General features: G+C 37.2%; 1 protein-coding gene across 1 annotated transcript in view; it reads left to right on the forward strand.

The window, feature by feature from the left end:
• Positions 1-22,733, forward strand: part of PEX7 (peroxisomal biogenesis factor 7) — a 73,141-nt gene extending 50,408 nt beyond the window's left edge. Inside the window, exons 9-10 of the mRNA XM_040239313.1 lie at positions 4,004-4,103; positions 22,249-22,733. Of these exons, the coding sequence (XP_040095247.1) occupies positions 4,004-4,103; positions 22,249-22,317 (169 nt within the window). The 3' untranslated portion in view covers positions 22,318-22,733. The remainder of the gene's footprint in view (positions 1-4,003; positions 4,104-22,248) is intronic.
• Positions 22,734-23,139: the final 406 nt, after the last annotated feature.

Raw genomic sequence — 23,139 nt, forward strand, 5'->3', positions numbered from 1 at the left:
ATTAAAAGGAGCCAATTTTACTGGCATGATAAGCATATGAAAGTCCTGAGATATGGAGCCCTAGAGTCCAGAGGAAGACTGCAGGAAGAGCACTTGTCCACTCCTTCCATTGCAATTGCAAGAAAACCTGGAGAAAAGCTCACCTCCTCCTTACAGGCCACCCATTCCTGTTGCAACATGAATGGAGACAGAATTCTGGCAGTGTATACATATCAAACTGTTAACAGTGGTTGCCTTTGGAGGGTGGGAATGAAGAAAAATACATTTCTTTCTGTTATTTATTGAAAGAGCCATTTGCGATTAAGAAACAAATTGTAGTGTATAGTCACATTGCTCCGCTTTTGGTTTTCTCAACCGATTTAGCTTATGCAGTTTACTGTGTTCAACTTGATGTTTTTGTTAAGACCTTTTAATTAGGTAAAAATCATTAATATTAATTAAATCTGAAGCTTGGGTTCTCTGTTTAGCAGATCTTCTCAAGGCAAAAATTGGCTTCATTGTTCCACATCCATTTCTGGGTTTCACTGTTCACATGGTTTTTACCTGAGTGTTCCTTGCTGATGCTTTTATGAAGTTTTTCTGGTGTTTGTTTGTTTTTCTGTATTATGTAGGATTTGGGTTTTTTTTCAGTAGGAGTATTGGTCTAGGCACCTAGTCAGCCATTCTGCTAGGAATGAATGTCTCGTTGTTTTTGCACCGTAATATATACTTTGTATGTTACATAATTTCATAATTACATTGGAGCTGTGAAATGGTGTAATAGTCAGTAATGCTATTATGACATTCACTAGACTAGCCCACCTTTCACCAAATAGTAACCTTAGAGTGTTAGCATGCATTTTGTTTCATGAGGGTTTTGCAAAATGTACAGTAATACTTGATAGTTTCTCCTGTGTTAAAATTAGGATGGTGTGAATCTGTGGTGTGGAACTGGGTGGGGCCATGACCGCCCATTAAACTGTGTATTAGAACAAATTCAAACTGACTTTTTGAGTAGAATTTCAGCCCTCCTGCATGTGTGACTTTCTCTGTCACACTTGTTCAAGCTAAAGTAGGATGGCTTCACACACGTGCCCTTATTAGTAACCAAATTTTCTTAAGGCCACCTGTCTTGTCCTTAGTGCTGCCTTATCCTTTACTGGCTTAAAATAACAAAAGAACAATAAAACTGTTTTCCAGAAACTTGTTAGGAGGGTATAAACAAATCCATGTTGAGCTCAATCACTCAGTCATGTCTAACTCTTTGCGACCCCATGAACCGCAGCCCGCCAGGCCTCCCTGTCCATCACCAACTCCCAGAGTTCACCCAGACCCATGTCCATTGAGTCATTGATGCCATCCAACCATCTCATCCTCTGTCGTCCCCTTCTCCTGCCCTCGATCTTTCCCAGCATCAGGGTCTTTTCTAATGAGTCAGCTCTTCGCATCAGGTGGCCAAAGTACTGGAGTTTCAGCTTCAACATCAGTCCTTCCAGCGAACACCCAGGACTGATCTCCTTTAGGATAGACTGGTTGGATCTTCTTGCAGTACAAGGGACTCTCAAGAGTCTTCTCCAACACCACAGTTCAAAAGCATCAATTCTTCGGTGCTCAGCTTTCTTTACAGTTGAGCTCTCACATCCATACATGACTACTGGAAAAAGCATAGCCTTGACTAGACAGACCTTTGTTGACAAAGTAATGTCTCTGCTTTTGAATATGCTGTCTAGGTTGGTCATAACTTTTCTTCCATGGAGTAAGTGTCTTTTAATTTCATGGCTGCAATCACCATCTGCAGTGATTTTGGAGCCCCAAAATATAAAGTCTGACACTGTTTCCACTGTTTCCCCATCTATTTCCCATGAAGTGATGGGACCAGATGCCATGATCTTAGTTTTCTGCATGTTGAGCTTTAAGCCAACTTTTTCGCTCTCTTCTTTCGCTTTCATCAAGAGGCTCTTTAGTTCTTCTTCACTTTCTGCCGTAAGGGTGGTGTCATCTGCATATCTGAGATTACTGATACTTCTCCCGGCAATCTTGATTCCAGCTTGTGCTTCCTCCAGCCCAGCATTTCTCATGATGTACTCTGCATATAAGTTAAATAAGCAGGGTGACAATATACAACCTTGACATACTCCTTTTCCAATTATCTTTTTAAAAAATTCTAAAACCATTTTTTATGGTTTGTATTTAATCCATTCTACTGAAAAAAAATCTAAATCTCAAATGAAGTCAGAGAGCTGATACTTGGATTAAATGACCTTCCCATAGAGGGATTCTGCTAAACCACCATTTGGTGTGAGGCTGTTGACTCATGAGGAAGAACGCATGAAACATCTCTGTGTTTCCTTAAGGAATGTTGAGGATGCTCTTCAGGTAATGTGAATTCCCAAGGATGAATTTCCTTCTGAAATTTCCAAGAGCAATTTGGATGTAGACACTATGAATTCAGGTTCTGGTCATGTCTCCTATTCTGCTTTGACTGCTGAAAGGCTTAGCATCTCAAGGTCCTTCCTGTCAAGTATATACAACTTCATGAATATATATTTTTGTTTACTAGTCTCATTACAGGTTTGAATTGACTTTCATACCCTTACTTTTCCTTTAACTTATATATTTTTTGCCATATTAAATGCATATTTTAAAAACCATTTTAATATTTTTTGGAACAAACTGGGTATGTACAAAATGATTTGATTATTGACTCAAATAATGCAAATCAGTGAATAACCATGTTTTAGGAATGAAATTATGCAATTATATATTTACTTTTGCTTATAAACATTATCAAGATCTGGAAAATTAGATTTCAGTACAATTCTGTCTCTAGATCCAAATGAACAAATATGCAAAAACATCGGAGACCGCTATTATAATTTCTGAGAAAGACTGCAGCCTGTACCCTCATTTGTTTGGACAAGATATTTTTCAAAAGTAAAATCACTCTCCTTAAATATTGTGTAGATTTCAGTGATCTGATAAATGGGCTGTTTATTCATTGTCTCTGTGGTACCCCACAGTGGATTATCCATAGCAACAGTCCTTTTCAAACTTAATAAGACCAACTCTGTATTTATTAGGGAAATAATACCACCGGGTTAAACAAACTGACTGTTGGTTCTGTGTATTTACTCTCTTTCAAAGAGATCTGCTAAACCTTCAGTGTGTCCCATGTTGTAGATGATTAGGCAGGCTGAATTGGTATGACTCTGTGATTCTGAATATGCCATTTTTGTGGTGTGTATAGAGTCAAATAATAAAGATGATGAGCAAATAAAGCTTCAGACATAAAGTACTATTTTGTGCATTGAGAACAGGACAAAATTCTTCTCTGTATAGTAGAAATCAGATATATTATGATAAATATTACCACTCCCAGTCTATAGAGGATAAATAGAGTATTTAATTTTGGCCAAGGAAAACATATTTCAGTTTTTCTTGCCTCTAGAAATTACATTGATGTGGAATCTATAAGAAAGGCCCTGCCTCAGAAAAAAAGATAATTTCAGAATTAACAGAGATTTTCATAACAGATTCTTTTTAAAGACTTTGAATTGCTGTTGAAATGTAAATTAAACCTACGATCTGTTCACATCACTTGTTGAGAAATGAAGTAGTATTTAAAAACACAAAATGTTAACAGTTCATGTAATCCAATATCCTTATTTTACAGCCATGAGTGCTTTTAGAATTGCTAAAAAAGCCTAGTGTCTCTCATCTCAAATGTCCTTGGACAATATTTAAAAAAAAATTAACTATGACTTATGGCCTATAAAGTATACTAATGGGAATACAATAACTTCTACATTGATTAATAATTCCATTTGGTTTTTGTCTTTTTATATACAGTAGAAAACACATTTTTTTCTTTATTAGATTTTTACATAGATTAGTAGTGGGGCTCAGCATTTATGTATGGTTGAGCCTGTTTTGATAAAATCTTTGCTGTGTTTAATATCTTTTTTTCTTAAAGTTTTTTTGTAGTTTTAATATTTAAATTATTTATTTTTCTTTGTATTCACAGATTCTGGAACTTTTCAAAGCCTGACCCTCTTCTTGAAACAGTGGAACATCATACAGAATTTACTTGTGGTTTAGATTTAAGTCTTCAGAGTCCTACTCAGGTAATGGGTCAATCTCCTCATATTTTTTCCTACCCATACAGTTTACAAATAGCTCTACGTGTGGCATGCATTGCTTTTCTGAACAAAATTCTTGCCTTTAGGGCAAGGTAAAGTACATTTACTTAAGAAACCTGACCTTTTTCTCTGTGTAAACTTGAGCATTTGAAATACTAGGGAAGAAGAGGTATCCAGGAACTTGACATACTTTTCTCCTCTTGAAGGGTTAACTTTGCTGAGAGGAAAAGGAAACTTTCCCCAAATTATTGTGCCTAACTTGTAGACTTCTGCCAATGGAAAGGGTGACAGGGGGAGAATGGAGTGAGGAAGGATTGGCCCCAGAGGCTGATGGGAGTCAAGCGTGTGTGCCCCTGGATTCAGCTGCCCGCTGAGTGGTTGAGATTATGGGCCTGCCATTTCCCTCTCAGGAGTGTCACCTTCATCTCCTCATGCCAGGTCAGAAGAGAGGCTCCGCATACGGAACGAAGTAGAGGAGAGTGGCTGCTGTTCTAGTTACCAAACTTCATCTTTTCCCCTTTTTGTTCTCCTGAGGACTTTTTAAAATATTCTTCAGGTTTTTAATAAAGCAGCTTCAGTTTTGGAAATTGTAAACTCAGATCAGAAACACTTGACTATGTTGAGTGATAGGATACTTTAATAATGCAGGCTATGTGAAAATACCATCCTATTACTGAAACAAAATAATATGTGGAAATTCTACTGTATGACTAAGAAGTTATGCATTTATGATAACTTTTAGAAGTTAAACACAAAGCAAATTCTGTTTCTCATTACTGTGTACTTAAATTTAAATGAATACATGGGTTTCTTTTGTTTTAGAAATTCAAGACATAATTCTGAGTTTAAAATATTCTCATTGTATGTTAAAATATTCTCATTAGCATTAGAAAAACTGTTTGAAAATGACTTAGTGGCATCTAAGAAGAGAAGAAATTGAAATAGTGATAAGTGAAACGGTATGATCCTTAATGTAAATACAATGTGCTTTAAATATACTAGTTCCTTTTCTGAGAAAAACATTTATCATAGAAGCTGTTTTTAATAAAATAATCATTACTATCTCAGTTTATAAAAATGTTGTAATGTGCCTATTGAAGCATGACAGTACCCAAAAAGGGACCCTAAATTAGATATTTTCCTTCTCATATATTTCTGTTGACCCACCTCTGCAATCCCCAGCCTGTGGCCTGAGGCAGTACGTGTGCATCCATGATGCATGGCAACTCCTCATCCAGGTCTTGGAGAGTGCCAAATGTCAAATTGGTGTTTTCACCTTCTTCAGATAAATACCGAGGAGTGTAATTCCCGCATCATATAGTAGTTCTATTTTTAATTTTTTGAGGACTCATTTTTTTTCCCTATCGTGGCTATACCAGTTTGCATTCCCACCAACAGTATATAAAGGTTCACTTTTCTCCACATCCTCACCAACACTTATTATTTCTTGTCTTTTTGTTAAGAGCCATTCTCACAGGTGTGAGGTGATACTCATTGTGGTTTTGATTTGCATTTCCCTGATAGATAGTGACGTTGAGCATCATTTCATGTATTATACCTGTATGGCTTCTTTGGGAAAATGTCTATTCACTTCTTCTGCCCATTTTTTAATCAGATTATTTGTTTTTGGTGCTAAGTTATATGAGTTCTTTACATATTTTAGATAGTAACCTCTTATCAAATATATGTCTTGCAAACATAGTCTCCCACTCAGTAGGTTATCTTCTTTTTTGATGATTTCCTTCACTGGGCAAAATCTTTAGTCTGATGTAGTCCCACTTGATTTTTTTTTCTCTTTTATTGCCTTTGCTTTTGGAGTTAGAGCCAAAAAATTATTACTAGGACCAGTGTCAAGGAGCTTATTGCCTATGTTTTCTTCTACGAGTTTTGCAGTTTCAGGTCTTACATTCAAATCTTTAATCCATTTTCATTTTTGTTTATGGTGTAAGATAGTGGTCCAGTTTCATTCTTACTGCCCGTGGCTGTCCAGTGATTTGTGTTTTTAAAGATCGTTGTGGCTGTTGTGGGAGAACAAACCATAGGTATGACTAGAGATGGAAAGATGGAAAGATTCGGAATAAATAGCTAGATGTTTCATATGATTTAACATTTTCAGTGATTAGTTTATACTTTTCTTCTCCCTGTAAATTTATCTTTTTCCCTTTATTTTATTTATATTCTGTCTTGGACTTTAAACTTTCCTTTCAAACTAAGTTTTTTTTTAACCAACATTTTTTTTAAAAGAGCATATCTAAAATCATCACATTTTAATGCAAGCATTTGTTTTATTTATATTATTAATGTATAGTTTTACCAAGTAACATTAAACTCCTTTCTAGGGGAAATAAGCATCAAGTTCTTAGTTCACTTCCCTGTCTTTCTCTCACTTATCTCAGTTATCTTTTGCTATATAACAAACTTCCTTACAACCTAGTAGCTCAAACAACAATTTTCTTTGCTTACAATTAATTCTGTGATTCAACAGTTTACACCAGACTCAGCCAAGTAGTTCCTTTATTGATCTCACCTGGGGTCACTCAGATGACTCTAGTCATCTAGTGACTTAACCAGGGCTATGTGATCTAAGACTCACATAAATACATCGAGTATAGCACTGGTTTTCTTTTGAGCCATGTGTTTCCAGATGAGTCCAGGCTTCTTTACCTAGCAGTTGTAGATTTCCAGGAGGATGATAGCGAGGTGTCTTCAGGACTAGACTTCAAAGTCATACAACATTCCTTCTGTTGCAAAGCAAGTTACAAGGCCAGGTCAGATTCAGAGTGACAGAGAGACTCCACCTCTTGTTGGGAGTGGCTGCAAAGAATTTGTAATCATTTTAAATCTACCGCATTAACCTTTTGTTGGTAGTTTAAGTTATTTTTAACATATATTTATCCTTTATTCTCATATATATGTATTCGAGATTACTGATTGCATGTTAATTTAATTTCACTCTTTGTTCATAATTTATTCTCTTAGAAAGTATTTTTCTCTCACCTCTTAGAGAGTACCATTCAATCTTTCATAAACTTGTCATCTCTTGTGCTGATTCTAATAGCTATAAGACTTTGCTGACGTACTTTTGGGCTTCCATGCTTTAATATATTCCCTGTCTTAAAAGAGATTTTTCTTGTATTTATAATTTTCTTTTTAGCTTCTCCCTTCTTAGAGATCTGAAAAATGAGATCCAAAGACATTCTTGTATTATAACCTCCTTTCTTTTTGACTGAGTATAATAAGGTCTTGTCTTTAAAAGTTTAAAACTTGACAAATAAGTGTCTGGGGTCATTCTTTAAGGATAATTGCTAGGAAATACTCCATGGCCTCTTGTTAACCAGGCTGAAATCATCTTTCACTTCAGAACATTTTTCTTTGAATTCGTTCCCTCTGATCTTGATTTGTATAGTCCTGGCATTTTCTCTTTTCTCTCTTACCCTTATTATTTCTAAATTGGAAACTTTTTTTTTTTCTGTTTTTAGGCTAATGATTCTAGACCTGTAATATATGTCCATTGGTATAATTGGAATTTTCTGTATTAATGTATTCTTAGAATCCCTGACTTTGTCTCTTCAGTATCAATTCTGCTCATTGATATTTAGTTTAGTATTTATAAGCTGGGTATTTATGCATTTGGAAGATAGTGATTTCTCTTTTAAAAAGCAGACATTACTAGTTCATTCCAAGATACCTCATTTATGTGTTTAATAAATATATTGTTTTTCCTTTGATGAAATTGAGAAGTTATATTTAGAAGAAAGGATAAAGATTATCCATGGTTTTGCCACTCTAGAAAGAATCTGTATTATACCATATTAACTTGGTTCTTTTCAGCCTTTTTCCAGGAATTTTTATTTGAAGTGTAATACATACGTTGGGAAACACACATATTTTAAGTGTGTAATTCAGTAAGTTACCAAGAAGTAACTACACTTGTGTAACATCCATTTAGGTTAAGTATGGAACACACTACCAGCATCCCAAAAAGCCTAGTCATGCTTCCTTCCAAATCTCACTCCACCTCTCCTTCCCAAAGGTAAATACTCTTCCTGTCACTTTGTGTACATGTTTTTCATTGTTGTGATTTTATCACATGTATGCATTTATCTTCTGGGACTCCAAAATATCAGTACTTAGTAATCATAATCTTTAATGAGTGAATTTCCTAGTCTCTCCATGATAGGAACATGTAGGTACTTTATATAAAGTGTGAAAGTGAAAGTGTTAGTTGCTTAGGTATGCCCAGCTCTTTGCAACCCCAGGGACTGTAGCCCACCAGGCTGTCTGTGGGATTGCAGGCAGATTCTTTACCGTCTGAACCACCAGGGAAGCAAGATTTTTCCTTAAAATAAAGCAGAAGAAATTTTGTGTATTTTCATTTGGTGTCAGTGAAAGATGCTTAGATTTGGTTCTCTCTCTCTGTGTGTATATATATGTATAAGATATATATATAGGTATATATATATATAATCATTATGCTGTATACCTGCAATTGATGTTAACATGTCAGTTCTATCTCAGTTAAAATAAAATAATAAGAAAACAACAGAAATATTAGGCTATCATTAAAACATTCAGCTCATGTTTTGATTGAGATCCCTATTCCTACAATCATAGATACCAAGTTTAAAGGTTGACAGTAGATAAAATATTTTAAAAGTCTCAGTATGAGATTGGAAAATCAGATTTTAGAAGACAACTAGCATTGTTGGTAGATGGGATATACATGTCCTGTTCAGCTTTAGCCTGAGGTGGTATTTTGTGCTTTTGTCATAGACTGGCTTTAGAGTTGAAAACAGGTGCCAGAAGCACCCAGTGTTCTCAGGCATTAGGCTCTGTTGTTGCCTCTTTGAGGCTTTCATAATTGTGTAACATTTAACTTAAAATTGTATAACAACTGGTTGTTTTCCCCCAGCCACAAAACCTTGCCCTGGCCCAGCTCTGCGGGATCTTGCTGTAATCGTGTTTTTATTGCCCCCTGCACTCCATGAACAGCCCTTGCAATGAGAGGTTCTGAATTGTTCCCACCTTAGCCTCTGCTGTTTCTGGGTGCCCTTCCTGAATCAGTCATTCACTCTCTTACTCATTTCTCTTCCTCTAGACTATGGTGCATTGCTTCTTAAAAAACAAGCAAAAATGGTGACAGCACACAGGAAATTACTGTTTCAGAAAAACTTCATTTAGGCTCTTGGTCCAACTCAACTTGCCTCTGAAGTCTTTTTGATTTTCCAGCCCATTCTCCACAATATCTTCCCTCAGCCTTCTGTGGCATCATTAACACTCTGAACATTGTCCTTACCTCCTACCTTATTGTATAAATAGACAAGAATGAATGTCTTTTTTCAGTTCTGTGACCTCAAAGTATTTATGTTCAGCTCTGTTTTTTCCCCCTTTCCATTAGGTTCCTAATTTTCTCACTGGCTTTTTCATTCAGATCTTTGCTTCCTCAATAATCCACTGTGGGAATTTGTTTTTGTTGTAGATTTCCAGTCAGTTCTTTTCTCTATTTTCAAAACTCACTTGACCCCACTGTCTTACCTCCCTACCAGTAAATTTAGTTTCTCTTCTATTATTAGACATCAAGAATTAGTAGCTTAACTGTTGCTTTTACTTCTCAAAGTCAACACTCTCTTTTTAGCCCCTGTACCCGTCTCCCTTTCATCATTCAATTGAAGTTAAGCCCCAAAAGGTCACCAGTAAAAGCTTCTGAAAACCAAGTTAGCCTTCTCGGACTTTTCTTTTTTTAGCTATATAATTTTTATAAAAGAAAAATCTTCCCCTCCTGTTGCTTTCATGTAAACCATGCTAACCAGTTGTTCCTTACTTCTTTGCTAAATATCTCCATCTCCTATGCCAGTTTCTTCCTTACCATCCTTCCAAAAGCAGGTGTTCTCCAATATACAAGTGTTAGTCCTCTTACTTTTACACACCTTCTTCTTTAAGCTGGCCTTTAATTATATGTCAGTGATGCTCGACCTATTTATCCAATTGCTTTTGCTGTGTGATGTCAACAGATGTTTCATTACTTTTCTTTCAATATTCCTTATGTTGCATCTTGGAGCCAGACTCAAGACCTGGGAAACCATCCTAGTTTTCTTGTTTCTCTTTGCACTCCTAAAATTCAGTGGGCATCAAGCTTATGGATTTTTCCTTAGCAATATTTCTGAAATGTGGGCCATACTCTTCTAGCTTTGCTGCCTTAGATAAGCATTTATTAGTGTCTCTGCCATGTATAATCATAAGGGATTTGATTTAGGTCATACCTGAATGGTCTAGTGGTTTTCCCTACTTTCTTCAATTTAAGTCTGAATTTGGCAATAAGGAATTCATGATCTGAGACACAGTCAGCTCCCTGTCTTGTTTATGCTGACTGTATAGAGCTTCTCCATCTTTGGCTGCAAAGAATATCATCAATCTGATTTCTGTGTTGACCATCTGGTGATGTCCATGTGTAGAGTCTTCTCTTGTGTTGTTGGGAAGAGGGTGTTTGCTATGACCAGTGCATTTTCTTGGCAAAACTCTATTAGTCTTTGCCCTGCTTCATTCCGTATTCCAAGGCCAAATTTTCCTGTTACTCTAGGTATTTCTTGACTTCCTACTTTTGCATTCCAGTCCCCTCTAATGAAAAGGACATCTTCCCATCATTTCATGGGAAATAGATGGGGAAACAGTGGAAACAGTGTCAGACTTTAATTTTGGGGGCTCCAAAATCACTGCAGATGGTGACTGCAACCATGAAATTAAAAGATCCTTAGTCCTTGGAAGAAAAGTTATGACCAACCTAGATAGCATATTCAAAAGCAGAGACATTACTTTGCCAGCAAGGGTCCGTCTAGTCAAGGCTATGGGTTTTCCAGTGGTCATGTATGGATGTGAGAGTTGGACTGTGAAGAGGGTGAGTGCTGAAGAATTGATGCTTTTGACTGTGGTGTTGGAGAAGACTCTTGAGAGTCCCTTGGACTCCAAGGAGATCCAGCCAGTCCATTCTGAAGGAGATCAACCCTGGGATTTCTTTGGAAGGAATGATGCTAAAGCTGAAACTCCAATACTTTGGCCACCTCATGTGAAGAGTTGACTCATTGGAAAAGACTCTGATGCTGGGAGGGATTGGGGGCAGGAGGAGAAGGGGACAACAGAGGATGAGATGGCTGGATGGCATCACTGACTCAATGGACGTGAGTCTGAGTGAACTCCGGGAGTTGGTGATAGACAGGGAGGCCTGGCATGCTGTGATTTATGGGGTCACAGAGTCAGACACAACTGAGCAACTGAACTGAACTGAACTGAACTGCCATGGATGACTGCATCTCCTAACTGGTCTCTAAGCTCTTTCCATCATTCCATTGATTTCTCAGTGCTGCTTATTGGCAGAGCTCTGCGTTATGCAAATCTGATTTTTCTTAATCCTTGACCTTAAATATATCAATGGCCCCATTGAAGGCAAGAACAAGATGAGATTTGCCACCATTATTACTGTTAGTCAACATGGTTCTAAAATTGTCACCAGTTAGTAATAGGAGAAAACAAAATGGAATATAAAAAGTAGAAAAATTTTTAAAGGTAGAAAATTTTATCTTTGTACTTTGTACAGTTGTCAAGTATTATAATCTAAGAACCTCAATTTTAAACCCATTAAAAATAATGAGTTCAATAAAAAGCAATAAAATATATAAAAAATGAATGCCATGTGGATACGCATAATCATCGGTTAAAGAGTAAAATAGGAAAATTACTTTTACATGGCAACAACTGTGTATGTGGTATGGATGATACATAGAAGAATAAAAGTTTTTAAATGTGCAGGACTCTAGATAAAGAAAATTATATACCTTTACTAAGGGACTTTAAAAAATGACTGGAATAAATGAACAGACACATCATCTTCTTGCAGCAGAATACTCTTTTTTTGGTGGGGGGGCGGGTGGCTATCTTCCTCATCTTATAAAAGATACTACATTTGCCTCCTAATAGATCTTTCTTGTCTGGAACACATGGTCAGCCATTCCTGTGACTGCTCTTTAAGGACTCTGACCATTGACTGTCTGCCATACTAGTTACGTACTAGTTTTAATTTACAAATCAACATAGTTAAATTGTCCTCTTCATCATGTCCTCTCAGAAACCTTTCAAGAGGCAGCCTGTTACCTCCAGAATAGTCTGAGCTGTTAATCTTACTTTCAGGATTCAATGTAACCTGTATTGCTGTCTTATTTAACTTCTCATTATCCTATGTAATCTCCCTATTTTATGCCAGTTATAATTTATTATTTGTTATCTGCATGTGTTTGCCACCGTTTCCCTCTCTGTCCTCCACTTCTGCTTGTGCAAAGTATGTCTGCCTTTCCAAGTCCTGGCCAAAGTCTTCTCTCCCTTCTCTCCTTTCCCTTTTTTTGCTTCAGTGGATATTTGAGTGCCAGCCCCTTGCCAGAAGTTACATAAACTCCTTGATATGTAGGTACTGAATAAATGTTGAATGAATGAATGAGTGGATGCATGAAAAGACCCTTTTTTTTAGTATACTAGTCAATACTTTTCTTACCTTTACTTAAACCCCATACTGATTAACATAATAAACCACATTCTTCTCTGCAGGCACTTCCTTTGGGAAGCTGGTTGAGTAAATAAGACATGTTTTCTTTAATCTGTAGTTAAATACATTGCAACATACTGTCTGCGCTGCTTTTTAAAATTTAGAGTTGACTCTCTGTGATTTCTTTCATTTTCTTTACATTCCTCTGCTTATTTCTCTTGTCCATTTTTGCTAAAGATATACAAGTATCTGTATATGTCATACAGATAATTATAGTAGATTAAACAAGTTTCCCCAGAGAAGGCAATGGCACCCCACTCCAGTACTCTTGCCTGGAAAATCCCATGGATGGAGGAGCCTGGTAGGCTGCAGTCCATGAGGTCACAAAGAGTCGGAGACAACTGAACGACTTCACTTTCACTTTTCACTTTCATGCATTGGAGAAGGAAATGGCAACCCACTCCAGTGTTCTTGCCTGGAGAATCCCAGGGACGGGGGAGCCTGGTGGGCTGCCATCTATGGGGTTGCACAGAGTTGGACATGACTGAAGCGACTTAGCAGCAGCAGCAAACAAATTTCCCAAGGGCAAAAACAATTGTGCACAAAATTGAGAGGAAAGGGTATAATGATAAATAAGAAATGGAAAACTTGTCAGCAAAGTAAACCTTTTAATGGGTCTATAGGATGTCTTTGTTATATTAACAGCCATATTAAACCAATTGAAATAAATTACCTTATCAATGGCATATGTAGAACATTTTAGTAAAATGGAGAACATTGATAAACTAGGAATATAAATCATTTCTAAATTACACATGTATATAAAATCTGATGTTTTTATTATGTTTTCCAAAATTTGCATTTATAGGATCATTATTATTGATGATGCTTTATAACAAGTCTTACTTGATCCACCAAATTTTTATTATAAACTCCTTATTGACTGGATTTGTTTTTTTAATATCCTTGGGTCTACTGTGGAACTTAGCCCAGTACTTTACACATAGAAAATGGTAAAATATGTAATACAGTTGCTCTCAAGCATTCCATGTATGATGTCATGATGTATATGCTATAGCTGAATTCAGAAATTAATAGGCTTTTTCGATAGATAATAAGTTTGTATTCTGTTTTTTAAGAATGCTTCCTTACATGTTTTAAAGAAATTGACATGCTAGGATAATATCAAGAAATTCATATTTCTAATTAATGTGCTTACTCTTAAAATTAGAAATATCAAATGCACTGTTCAAAGTAAAATTGAACTAACAAAAAACAGACATTTGTATGGGCTCTTATCTTACTGGTTATTTTTCACTACCCTAGAAGATAGGAGCTTTTAAAAATAATAATGAAAAAATTAATCTTTTCTTCCAATTTTACATTATACAAATATAAAATATTCTAACAAGCCATTTTTCCTATAATGTTGATAATTCTGAGTTTTATTGAAAAGGCTGGTGTTTTGATCTCAGATTAAAGGAAGTTTAGAGGACACAGGGATGAAATGTACAACAATGGGAGCTTGCAAGGTAAGAAATAGTTCTCCACTTGAATATCCTCAGGCAGAAGATGCAGAGCCTAGAGGCTGAGCCTATGCTGCTGTGTCCACATGCACACTCACCTTCAGAGGAGAGGGTCAAACAAGGTAGGCCTTGGCCGCCAGCCTTCAGAAACCCTAGACGGGAGTCAGGAGTCAGAAAAAGCCTCTTTTAAAAGATTAAGGGTGGGAGGGGGGTTCATGTTTGGGAGCTTATGTACACCCGTGGCAGATTCATGTCAATGTATGCCAAAACCAATACAGTATTGTAAAGTAAAATAAAGTAAAAGTAAAAATTAAAAAAAAAAAAAAGATTAAGGGTTTTATCAGAGGACTTATAATGTAATTTAGTTGCCTTTAAGCTAGAACTTTTTAGTTCTTCATCTATTCTTTCTTTGTTGCTGATGTATAGTTGATTTACAACATTGTGTTAGTTTCAGGTATATAGCATAGTGGTTCAGTATTTTTGCAGATTATATCCTATTATAGGTTATTATAAGATAGTGGGTATAATTCCCAGATTCTGCCAAGACACATAATCAATGACTCTAAAAAAAATCCTGTTTAGGTGTACTTGTACAAAAGTGTTTGCATCATTATGTGAATGTTGTTAGAAAACAGAAGCTATATTACCCAGAATACTTTCATTTTCTCCATAGTTATTGTAAAGCAAAGAGCCCAATTTATTATGCAGGTGTCATAATATGATTAGCTTTGACACCTGAAAGATTTTGCTCCATTTGTTCCCTTTAGAACAGGTCTTTTAAAATCTGTATTTACTTTATTTTGCCCTGTGAGTTTATCTGTAAACTGTTCTAACCCATTTAGAACTCACCAGGGTACAAATCTAAAATAAAATAAGTAATGTAAAAATACTGTTACTCACCATAGTTTAAATGAGTCATAGAATTTTCTAATGTGTTCAAGTAGAAGTTTTGGATTCTTGCTCATGGAGAATAGGTCTGGAAGCTACATAAACTTTTGGTGAAGAATGCTTCAGGTGTACGCCTAGTGATTTTCTTTAAAGATGGTTCAGTGTGTCTTCTTTCTTAGTCCTCCTCACAACTCACTGTCTTCCCATCACATATCAACCTACCAGATTTGAAACTTAGATTCCAAATAGAAATGTAAAAATATGGCACAAGGTGTTTCCCATTTTATTAGTGGCAAATTAACCTCTTCTTTTTCCTCAAGATCGGAAGAGAAATCTTCCTTTAAAATATTTTTTCAATGATGCTAAATTTCCTTTTAGTCGATAACCAAAAAGTCTTGCGTATAAAGTACTTCCTCAGAACTCCAGGTTTAGTGCACAGGACAAAAGCCTAGTTAATTGATATAGAGTAAACCTTCTGTACCATGGGTCCCCCATCCACAGATTTTCAGTTCAGTTCAGTCATTTAGTTGTATCTGACTCTCTGCGACCCCATGGACTGTAGCCTGCCAGGCTTCTCTGTCTACGGGATTTTCCAGGAAGAATACTGGAGTGAGTTGCTGTTTCCTACTCCAGGGGATCTTCCTGACCCAGGGACTGAACCCACGTTTCTTGCATCTCTTGCACCGGCAGGCAGATTCTTTACCTGGGAAGCTATTCTAATGTACGCCAAAGCTTGAGACCACTGCACAGTAGAAATGCCTCTAGGAAACCAAAGTTTAACAGTGTACTTTTGTCTTATTTGAGGGTTGAGATGTTTATTTTTTAAACAGCCATATGAAGAATGACTTTTTATTTCTTTTAAATCTACTCTTTAGGCATTATATTGCTTTTTGTAACAGGGGTCTATTATATATTTCTCTTATCATCAAGTTCTACAAAAAAAACTTTATCTCCCCTGATGAACTGGTAAATTCACTATATTTGTCTATCTTATATTATTGTTTGCCTTTTTCGCCTTTGCTGCCAGAATGTGTAGATAGAGCTCAATTTCATAGCCCATTTTAGCAGTTATTCTTAGCCTCCCTTCTCTAGATGATTATCAGCCCCTTATTCCCATTTCATGCTTGTTCTTTTAATGAAGTGGCTTTTCTGTGGCCGTATTCAAGGGTAATTTCCAATATGGCCGTCATGGCTCTCGTACAAGTATAATATGAACATGTGTCAAAGACCTTCTGTAACTTGGGAAGAATTTTACAGCTAGCTCAAAGGAACCAAAGAACAAACACATATAGATAGCTGATAAATGTGAGAATGAATTTACTAATAGATGCAGAACTAGTCAGTATCCATGAGCAGTAACACAATGATTAGAGGCATCTCTCAGGAGACAGGACAAGGCATCAATTGGGTCTCTATAGGACAGCCTTCATTTGCCATTTTAATGGCTGAGAATCATTTGATTACTGTCAGTTTTCTATAACTTTAGAGTTGTAAAATAATCCAGTCAGAGCCAGTGGAAGGCATAAGACCCCTATAGATTGCAGTAATCCTGTGAGACTCTAGAACAATGCCAGCATTCCACTGAAAGAACACCTAGCAGTCTATCTGCTCACTGCAATCTTTCACAGTTTTTCCTGACAGCAAGGTAACGGGCAAAGAAATGAGTCCTTATATAGGAGTCTGAAATGGAGAAAGAGGATCTTCGGTAGATGAGAAAGGAGATATCCTATTATTGTCTTCTCATTCTCTGTCGTGAGTCGTCTGGCCTTGAAGGAGTCTCCATGTCCAGGAGTGAATTCCTGGGGATGGGAGGGAAAGATGGCTTTGCCATGGAGAAGTGGGACGGGGGCTGGGAAAGATTTCTTGCTGTATTTGACAAGCTGCTGCAGTGGGTGGATCTCATCCAGTAAAACAAGAGTGTTTATTACCATGTCATCTGATTTACTTCCTTATTTTTTGGTTTTTCTGTTAACCCTAATTTTTAGCAAAGTCTTTTAGGCTGGCTTCAGGTAGGTAGCATGGGACTTTAAGAAAAAGCCCTGTTTACCCTAATTTATAGAACTACGTGGGAAGCAGGCCCTTCAAGGCCATTGGGGTTGTAATGGTAATTAATGAGCCCCCCACCGCGGACCTCCAGTGACCTCATGGTCACTTTTCTTTATCAGGAAGTCTCGTCTCTACATCTGGAGCCTTGTTGTTAGCTTAGTAAAGTGCTTTTCTTTCTTACCTTATTATTATTATTATTTTTTTGCTTGTTAGCTTTTTAAAATTCACAGTACTCCATGTTATTTATTTAGTCGCTCAGTTGTATCTGACTCTTTTGTGACCCCATGGACTGTAGCCCACCAGACTTCTTTGTCCCATGGATTTTCCAGGGAAGAATACTGGGATGGGTTGCCATTTTCCTCTGCAGGGGATCCTCCAGACCCAGGGATTGAACTTGCATCTCCTGAATTAGCAAGGAGGGGGATTCTTTTCCACTGAGCCACTGGAGAAGCCCAGCACTAGATGGGGTTTAATGAAATAGTTAATTTTAATTAATTAGTTAATGAGTAAAGAGTGTTGGCATTAATTTGAATCAGTCTATTCATGTGTGGTCAGTCACGTCCAACTCTTTGCAACCCCTTGGACTGTAGCCCCCTAGGCCCCTCTGTCCGTGGACTTTTCCAGGCAGGAATACTGGCTGTGCATGCATGCTCAGTCACATCCAACTCTTTGCAACCCCATATACTGTAGTCTACCAGGCCCTCTGTCCATGGGATTTTCTAGGCAAGGATACTGGAATGTATTGCCATTTCCTTCTCCAGAGGATCTTCCCGACCCAGGGCTCAAACCCATGTCTCATACATCTCCTGCATTAGGAAGTGGATTCCTTACCACTCACGCCACCTGAGAAGCGGTGAGTAATGAATAAGGATTCAGAAACATAAGTTACAGATACCTTATATTAGAAGCTTAAGTCTCATTTCTCTGATTCTCTTTTCTATAATAGTTGACACAACATACAGAAAGGCCTAGCACTTGAAAAACTATATACATAAATGAGACGAATAAATTTGTGTACTAATCTTTGTGTTTTGGGGTATAAAAATTTACAGTTGCAGGATTAGGCAGACAATGAGTATTGATCAGCCTTTTGTGAGGCCACGGTTTTCAGTGAACAGACTCAGCAGTGTTAGGTTCTGGTTCCACCTCTGCTGCTGTAGTGTGAATGTGAGAAAAAGTTAGGCTCTGCAGTCTTAATCTATAAAACTCATTCTTTGAGCTAATCTTTATTGAATCATTGTTAAGTTATAGCACAACATGGTCCATGCCCTCAAAGAGCTAGAAACACTTGTTAATAAATAAGCACAGCTGATATAGGTACAGTGAATGACTTCACAGAGGAGGTAGTGCTTAAATGGATTCTTCTGCAAAGAGGTGTCATCTCCAGGCAAAGCAAGATAAGGGCCAGAGAGGAAGGGAGGGAGAAAGTTTATTCAGGGGAGGAGATCATTGAGAGTACATGAGCACAGAGGCATGAGCAAGATGCCAGGATTTGAGTGTGTGAGCCTGGTGCACTGAGAAACAGAAGTAGGTAGCAACCAAATCTTGAAGAGTCTGGTTTTTAATCCTTAAAATAAAAAAGTTTGACTAAAAGGTCTCTAATGCTTTCTCTAGCTTGGATTCTGAGCTGAGATATTGTTAGTGAATGATAAGGAGTTGATATGTTCTGATTGGGCTTACCTTGTGACTCAGCTGGTAAAGAATCCGCCTGCAATGCAGGAGACCTATGTTCAATCCCTGAGTTGGGAAGATCCCCTGGAGAAGGGAAAGGCTACCCAGTCCAGCATTCTGGCCTGGAGAATTCCATGGACTGTATAGTCTGTTGGGATTCCAAAGAGTTGGACACGACTGAACGACTTTCACTTTACCTCAAGTTCTGATTAATCTGCAGTTCCTGTATTCTGTAGTGACAGCCAGGTAATTTGGTTGACCGAGACTTTGAGTTCCCTTTTGTAACTTTCAGCCTTTGCAACCATTAAAGGATGGGAAATATAGTGCAAATAACTGGTCAAATCCCTCTCTTGTTGCTTCATCCTTAATGTTACTGTCTACATTTTTTCATTTCCTTCTCTTACTTCTGGAAAATTTCAAATGTATAGAAAGTAAACAATAGGATAATACAATTCCATTATCCAGATTTGACAATTACCAACATTCTTGTTTTGTTTATTCTTCTACTCATGTCCTCATTCAATTTTTATTGTCGTTATTATTCTTACTGTTTCTAGGTGTCATTTTTGTACATTGAAATGTACAAATCTTACATGTAGGTTTTTGACAAACAGATACACTTGTGTAATCTACATCTCATCTCAATACAAAACAATTGCATCTTCCTTTCAAATTTCCTTGTTCTCCTTTCCAGACTCTCCCTAGCCTCATACCTCCCTCCAGTTGAAAAGACAAAACAACCGTTTCCTTAATTTTTTATTTTGCCTTAGATTAGTTTTGCCTGTTTTAGAACTTACATGATGGCATCTCCTATAGGTACTCTTTTGTTCCTGTCTTCTTTCACTCACTTACTGTCTGTAAGATTCATCCACGTTGCTCCCTCCACCACCAGCAAGTAGTTCCCTCTGTTGTGTTGCTTAGCATCATTCTATTGTTTGAATTTACTAGTTTGTCAGCCATTCTTTTGTATGTGTTATGCTTGTTTCCAGTTGTGTGCTATTGTGAATGAGGTTGCTAAGGACATCCTTATATACACTGTTTTGTAAAAATGTTTTCAGTTCTGTTGGAAGCCCCTCTAGGAGTGAAATCACTTGGTGTATGTTTAACTCTATAAGAAACAGCCAGTTTTCCACAGTGGTTATACCAACACAGGCTTTCCAGGTGGTGCTAGAGGTAGAGAACAACTGGTGTGCCAACGCAGGAGACATAAGAGACACAGGTTCCATCCCTGGGTTGGGAAGATCCCTGGAGGAGGGCATGGCAGTCTACTCCAGTATTCTTGCCTGGAGAATCCCGTGGACAGAGGAGCCTGGCGAGCTGCAGTCCATGGGGTCACAAAGAGCCGGGCACAGTTGAAGCAGCTTAACACACATAACACGCTTGAGAGTGACAGCTCCTCTGCATCCCTTCTAGCACTTGATGTTGTCTAATTTGGGGGCTTCCCTGGTAGCTCAGCTGGTAAAGAATCTGCGTGCAGTGCAGGAGACCCCAGTTTGATTCCTGGGTCGGGAGAAGATGTAGGCTGCCCGCTCCAGTATTCTTGGGCTTCCGTGGTGTCTCAGATGGTAAAGAATCTATCTTCAGTGTGGGAGACTTGGGTTCAATCCCTGGGTTGGGAAGATCCCCTGGAGGAGGGCATAGCAACCCACTCCAGTATTCTTGCCTGGAGAATCTGCATGGACATAGGAGCCTGGCGGGCTACAGTCCATGCACGGGGTCACAAAGATTCAGACACCTCTGAATAACTAAGCACAGCACAGCACATCTTTAATTTTAGCCATTCTTGTGCATATGTAGTGGTATCTCATTGTGGTTTTTATTTGCATTTCCATGACGCCTAATGATATTGAATGTTTTTATGTGCTTATTGATCATTTATGTATTTTTTATCTGTTAACAAAGTCTATTGTTCATTTTTAATTGGGTTGTCTTTATTACTGAGTTATAGTAATTCTTTATATATTCCGGATACAAATTCTTTGTCAGGTGTCTGTTTTGTGAATATTTTCTCCCACTCTGTGTTTTGCTTATTCAGTTTCTTAGCAGTGTCTTTGGATGATCAAAAGTTTTATTTGATTGAGTCTATTATCTAATCTTTATGGTTATTACTTCCTGTTTAAGAAATCTTTGCTTGCCCTCAGATTGAGACTATATGTCTCCTGTCTTTTCTTCTAAAAGCTTTATACCATTAGCTTTTATATTTCAGTCTGTGATCCATCCATCTTAAATGAACTTTTGTTTTATGGTGTAAAGTTGGGCTTTAATTCTTATTTTTTCCATATGGCCATCCAGTTCTAGCATCATTTGTTGAAGAGACTTTCCTTTTCCTATTGGATTGTTTTGGAACATTTGTTAAAAAGCAGCTGACCAAGTGTTGGGTCTGTTCCAGAGCTGTGTTCTCTTCCTTTGATCTGTTTGTATATCCTTATTCCGGTATTGCACTGTCTAGATAGCTTTTGTTTTATGATTAGTCTCTATTCCAGTAGTGTAAACAGTACAACTCTGTTGTTCTTTTTTAAAATTTTTGTGGCTATTCTAGATCCTCTGTCTTTCTACATAAACTAAAAGCCTATCTTCTACATTTTTATTAAAAAACTTGCTGGGATTATGAATTTTTTATAAATCATTTAGGGGAAAAAATAACTTTTTAATAAATCTTGAACCCATGAACATGGTATCTTTTCCATTTATTTGGGCCATCTTTAATTTCTCTCAGCTGCATTTTAGGGTGGATGTTTTGCATACCTTTTGTTAAATGTGTTTCTAACTATTTTGTTATTTGATGCTATTCTAAGTGAATTTTTTATTTGTAGTTTAAAATTTTTCTCTTGGTGGTATACAGAAATACAATTGATTTTATACCCTAAGATATTGCTATACTTACCAATTTTTTAACACACATTTTTGAGCACCCTGAACTATCTTCCCTTCATGTTTTTATGTGACTTTTTAGACTTGAATGTCTATGTCTACCCCATATCTGCCCCTAAAGAGGGCCAGTGTGAATGCAATGGCATTTGTGAAATCTTCTGACACTTTCCCAGCTAGAGTCAAAGAATTGCTTCCCTGAGAGTCTATTAGAGCACTTTCCACTTTTGGTTTTGAATGAGCCATTCTTTGAAGGCAAGCACTATGCTTTTCCTTCTTTTTTATCCCCATAATAGCTGGTATGGTGTCTTGGTTCACAGTTTAGGAATGTACCTTTTCAACATTTATCTCAGGACCCGTAGGGAATTATGTAGCTCTGGTGGGAAACCCTTACAGGCAACTTCAGTCAGTTGGAAACAAGCCCCAAAGTGTATCTTAAAAAGGGAAAACAGACTTTTTTCCAGAAACGTGTTCCTGTGTTCCTCCTATTTAAAGATCTGTTCAGTGGTGGATGATCTACTTACACTCCAAGTGACTTAGGCTTTTTTCTCCCAGTTTTGAACATTTGTGGATTGTTTCTTCTCACTTCCTTTTTGTTTTCCAGGTGGCTGATTGTGCTTGGGATGAAACAATAAAGATATATGATCCTATTTGTCTTACCATGCTGGCTTGAGACAAACTTCTCCATTCAGAAACACAGGAGACTGACTGAAGAACTGCTCAGCAGGAAATAAATTATTGATACTATAGATTTTATGTTTTTATATACTATTCATATTTTAAAATTTAAAAATTCATTTTGGAATCAATTTTGAGGCAGCCGATAAAGATTTGGCTCACTATTTAAAGCCTGGTACATAAGCCATATTTCTTAAAATCTTAAGAATAATTGAAGTTATGGTGTATGGTGTATCTTATAGTATCTATTAAAATATAACCTATTATAAAATGGATTAAAATATGGGAGCTCTGTAGATTATATTGATAGTGATATATTTCACTTTTAATTTGTCATTTTTGATTTAAAATATAATGACTGCTATTGATAAAAATCAAACAGATGGTATCTCTTGATCATTTATGATTTTATGACACCCCTACCAAGGTTACTTTTTCTAATATAGTATATATATATAAAACACTATATAATATAGATACATCTATGGTTATAGTAACAGGGCTCTAATAACTGCAGATTCATTCAGCGATTATTTATTGAGCATCTACTACATGCTTGACACACAGAATAAATGAGATTCTCTCAAGGACTGGTGTCCGTCATACATGAGAACATGGGAGCTTTCCTGGTGGCTCAGTGGTAAAGAGTCCACCTGCCAGTGCTGGAGACTAGGGTTCAGTCCCTGATCCAGGAAGATCCCACATGCTGCAGAGCAACTAATCCATGTGCCGCAACTTTTGAGCCTGTGCTCTAGAGCCTGGGAGCTACAGCTACTGAGCCCACATGCCTCGAGCCTGTGCTCTGCAACAAGAGAAG

Source organism: Oryx dammah, unplaced genomic scaffold, assembly GCF_014754425.2.
Source record: "Oryx dammah isolate SB20612 unplaced genomic scaffold, SCBI_Odam_1.1 HiC_scaffold_4, whole genome shotgun sequence".
NCBI classification, from domain to species: Eukaryota; Metazoa; Chordata; class Mammalia; order Artiodactyla; family Bovidae; genus Oryx; species Oryx dammah.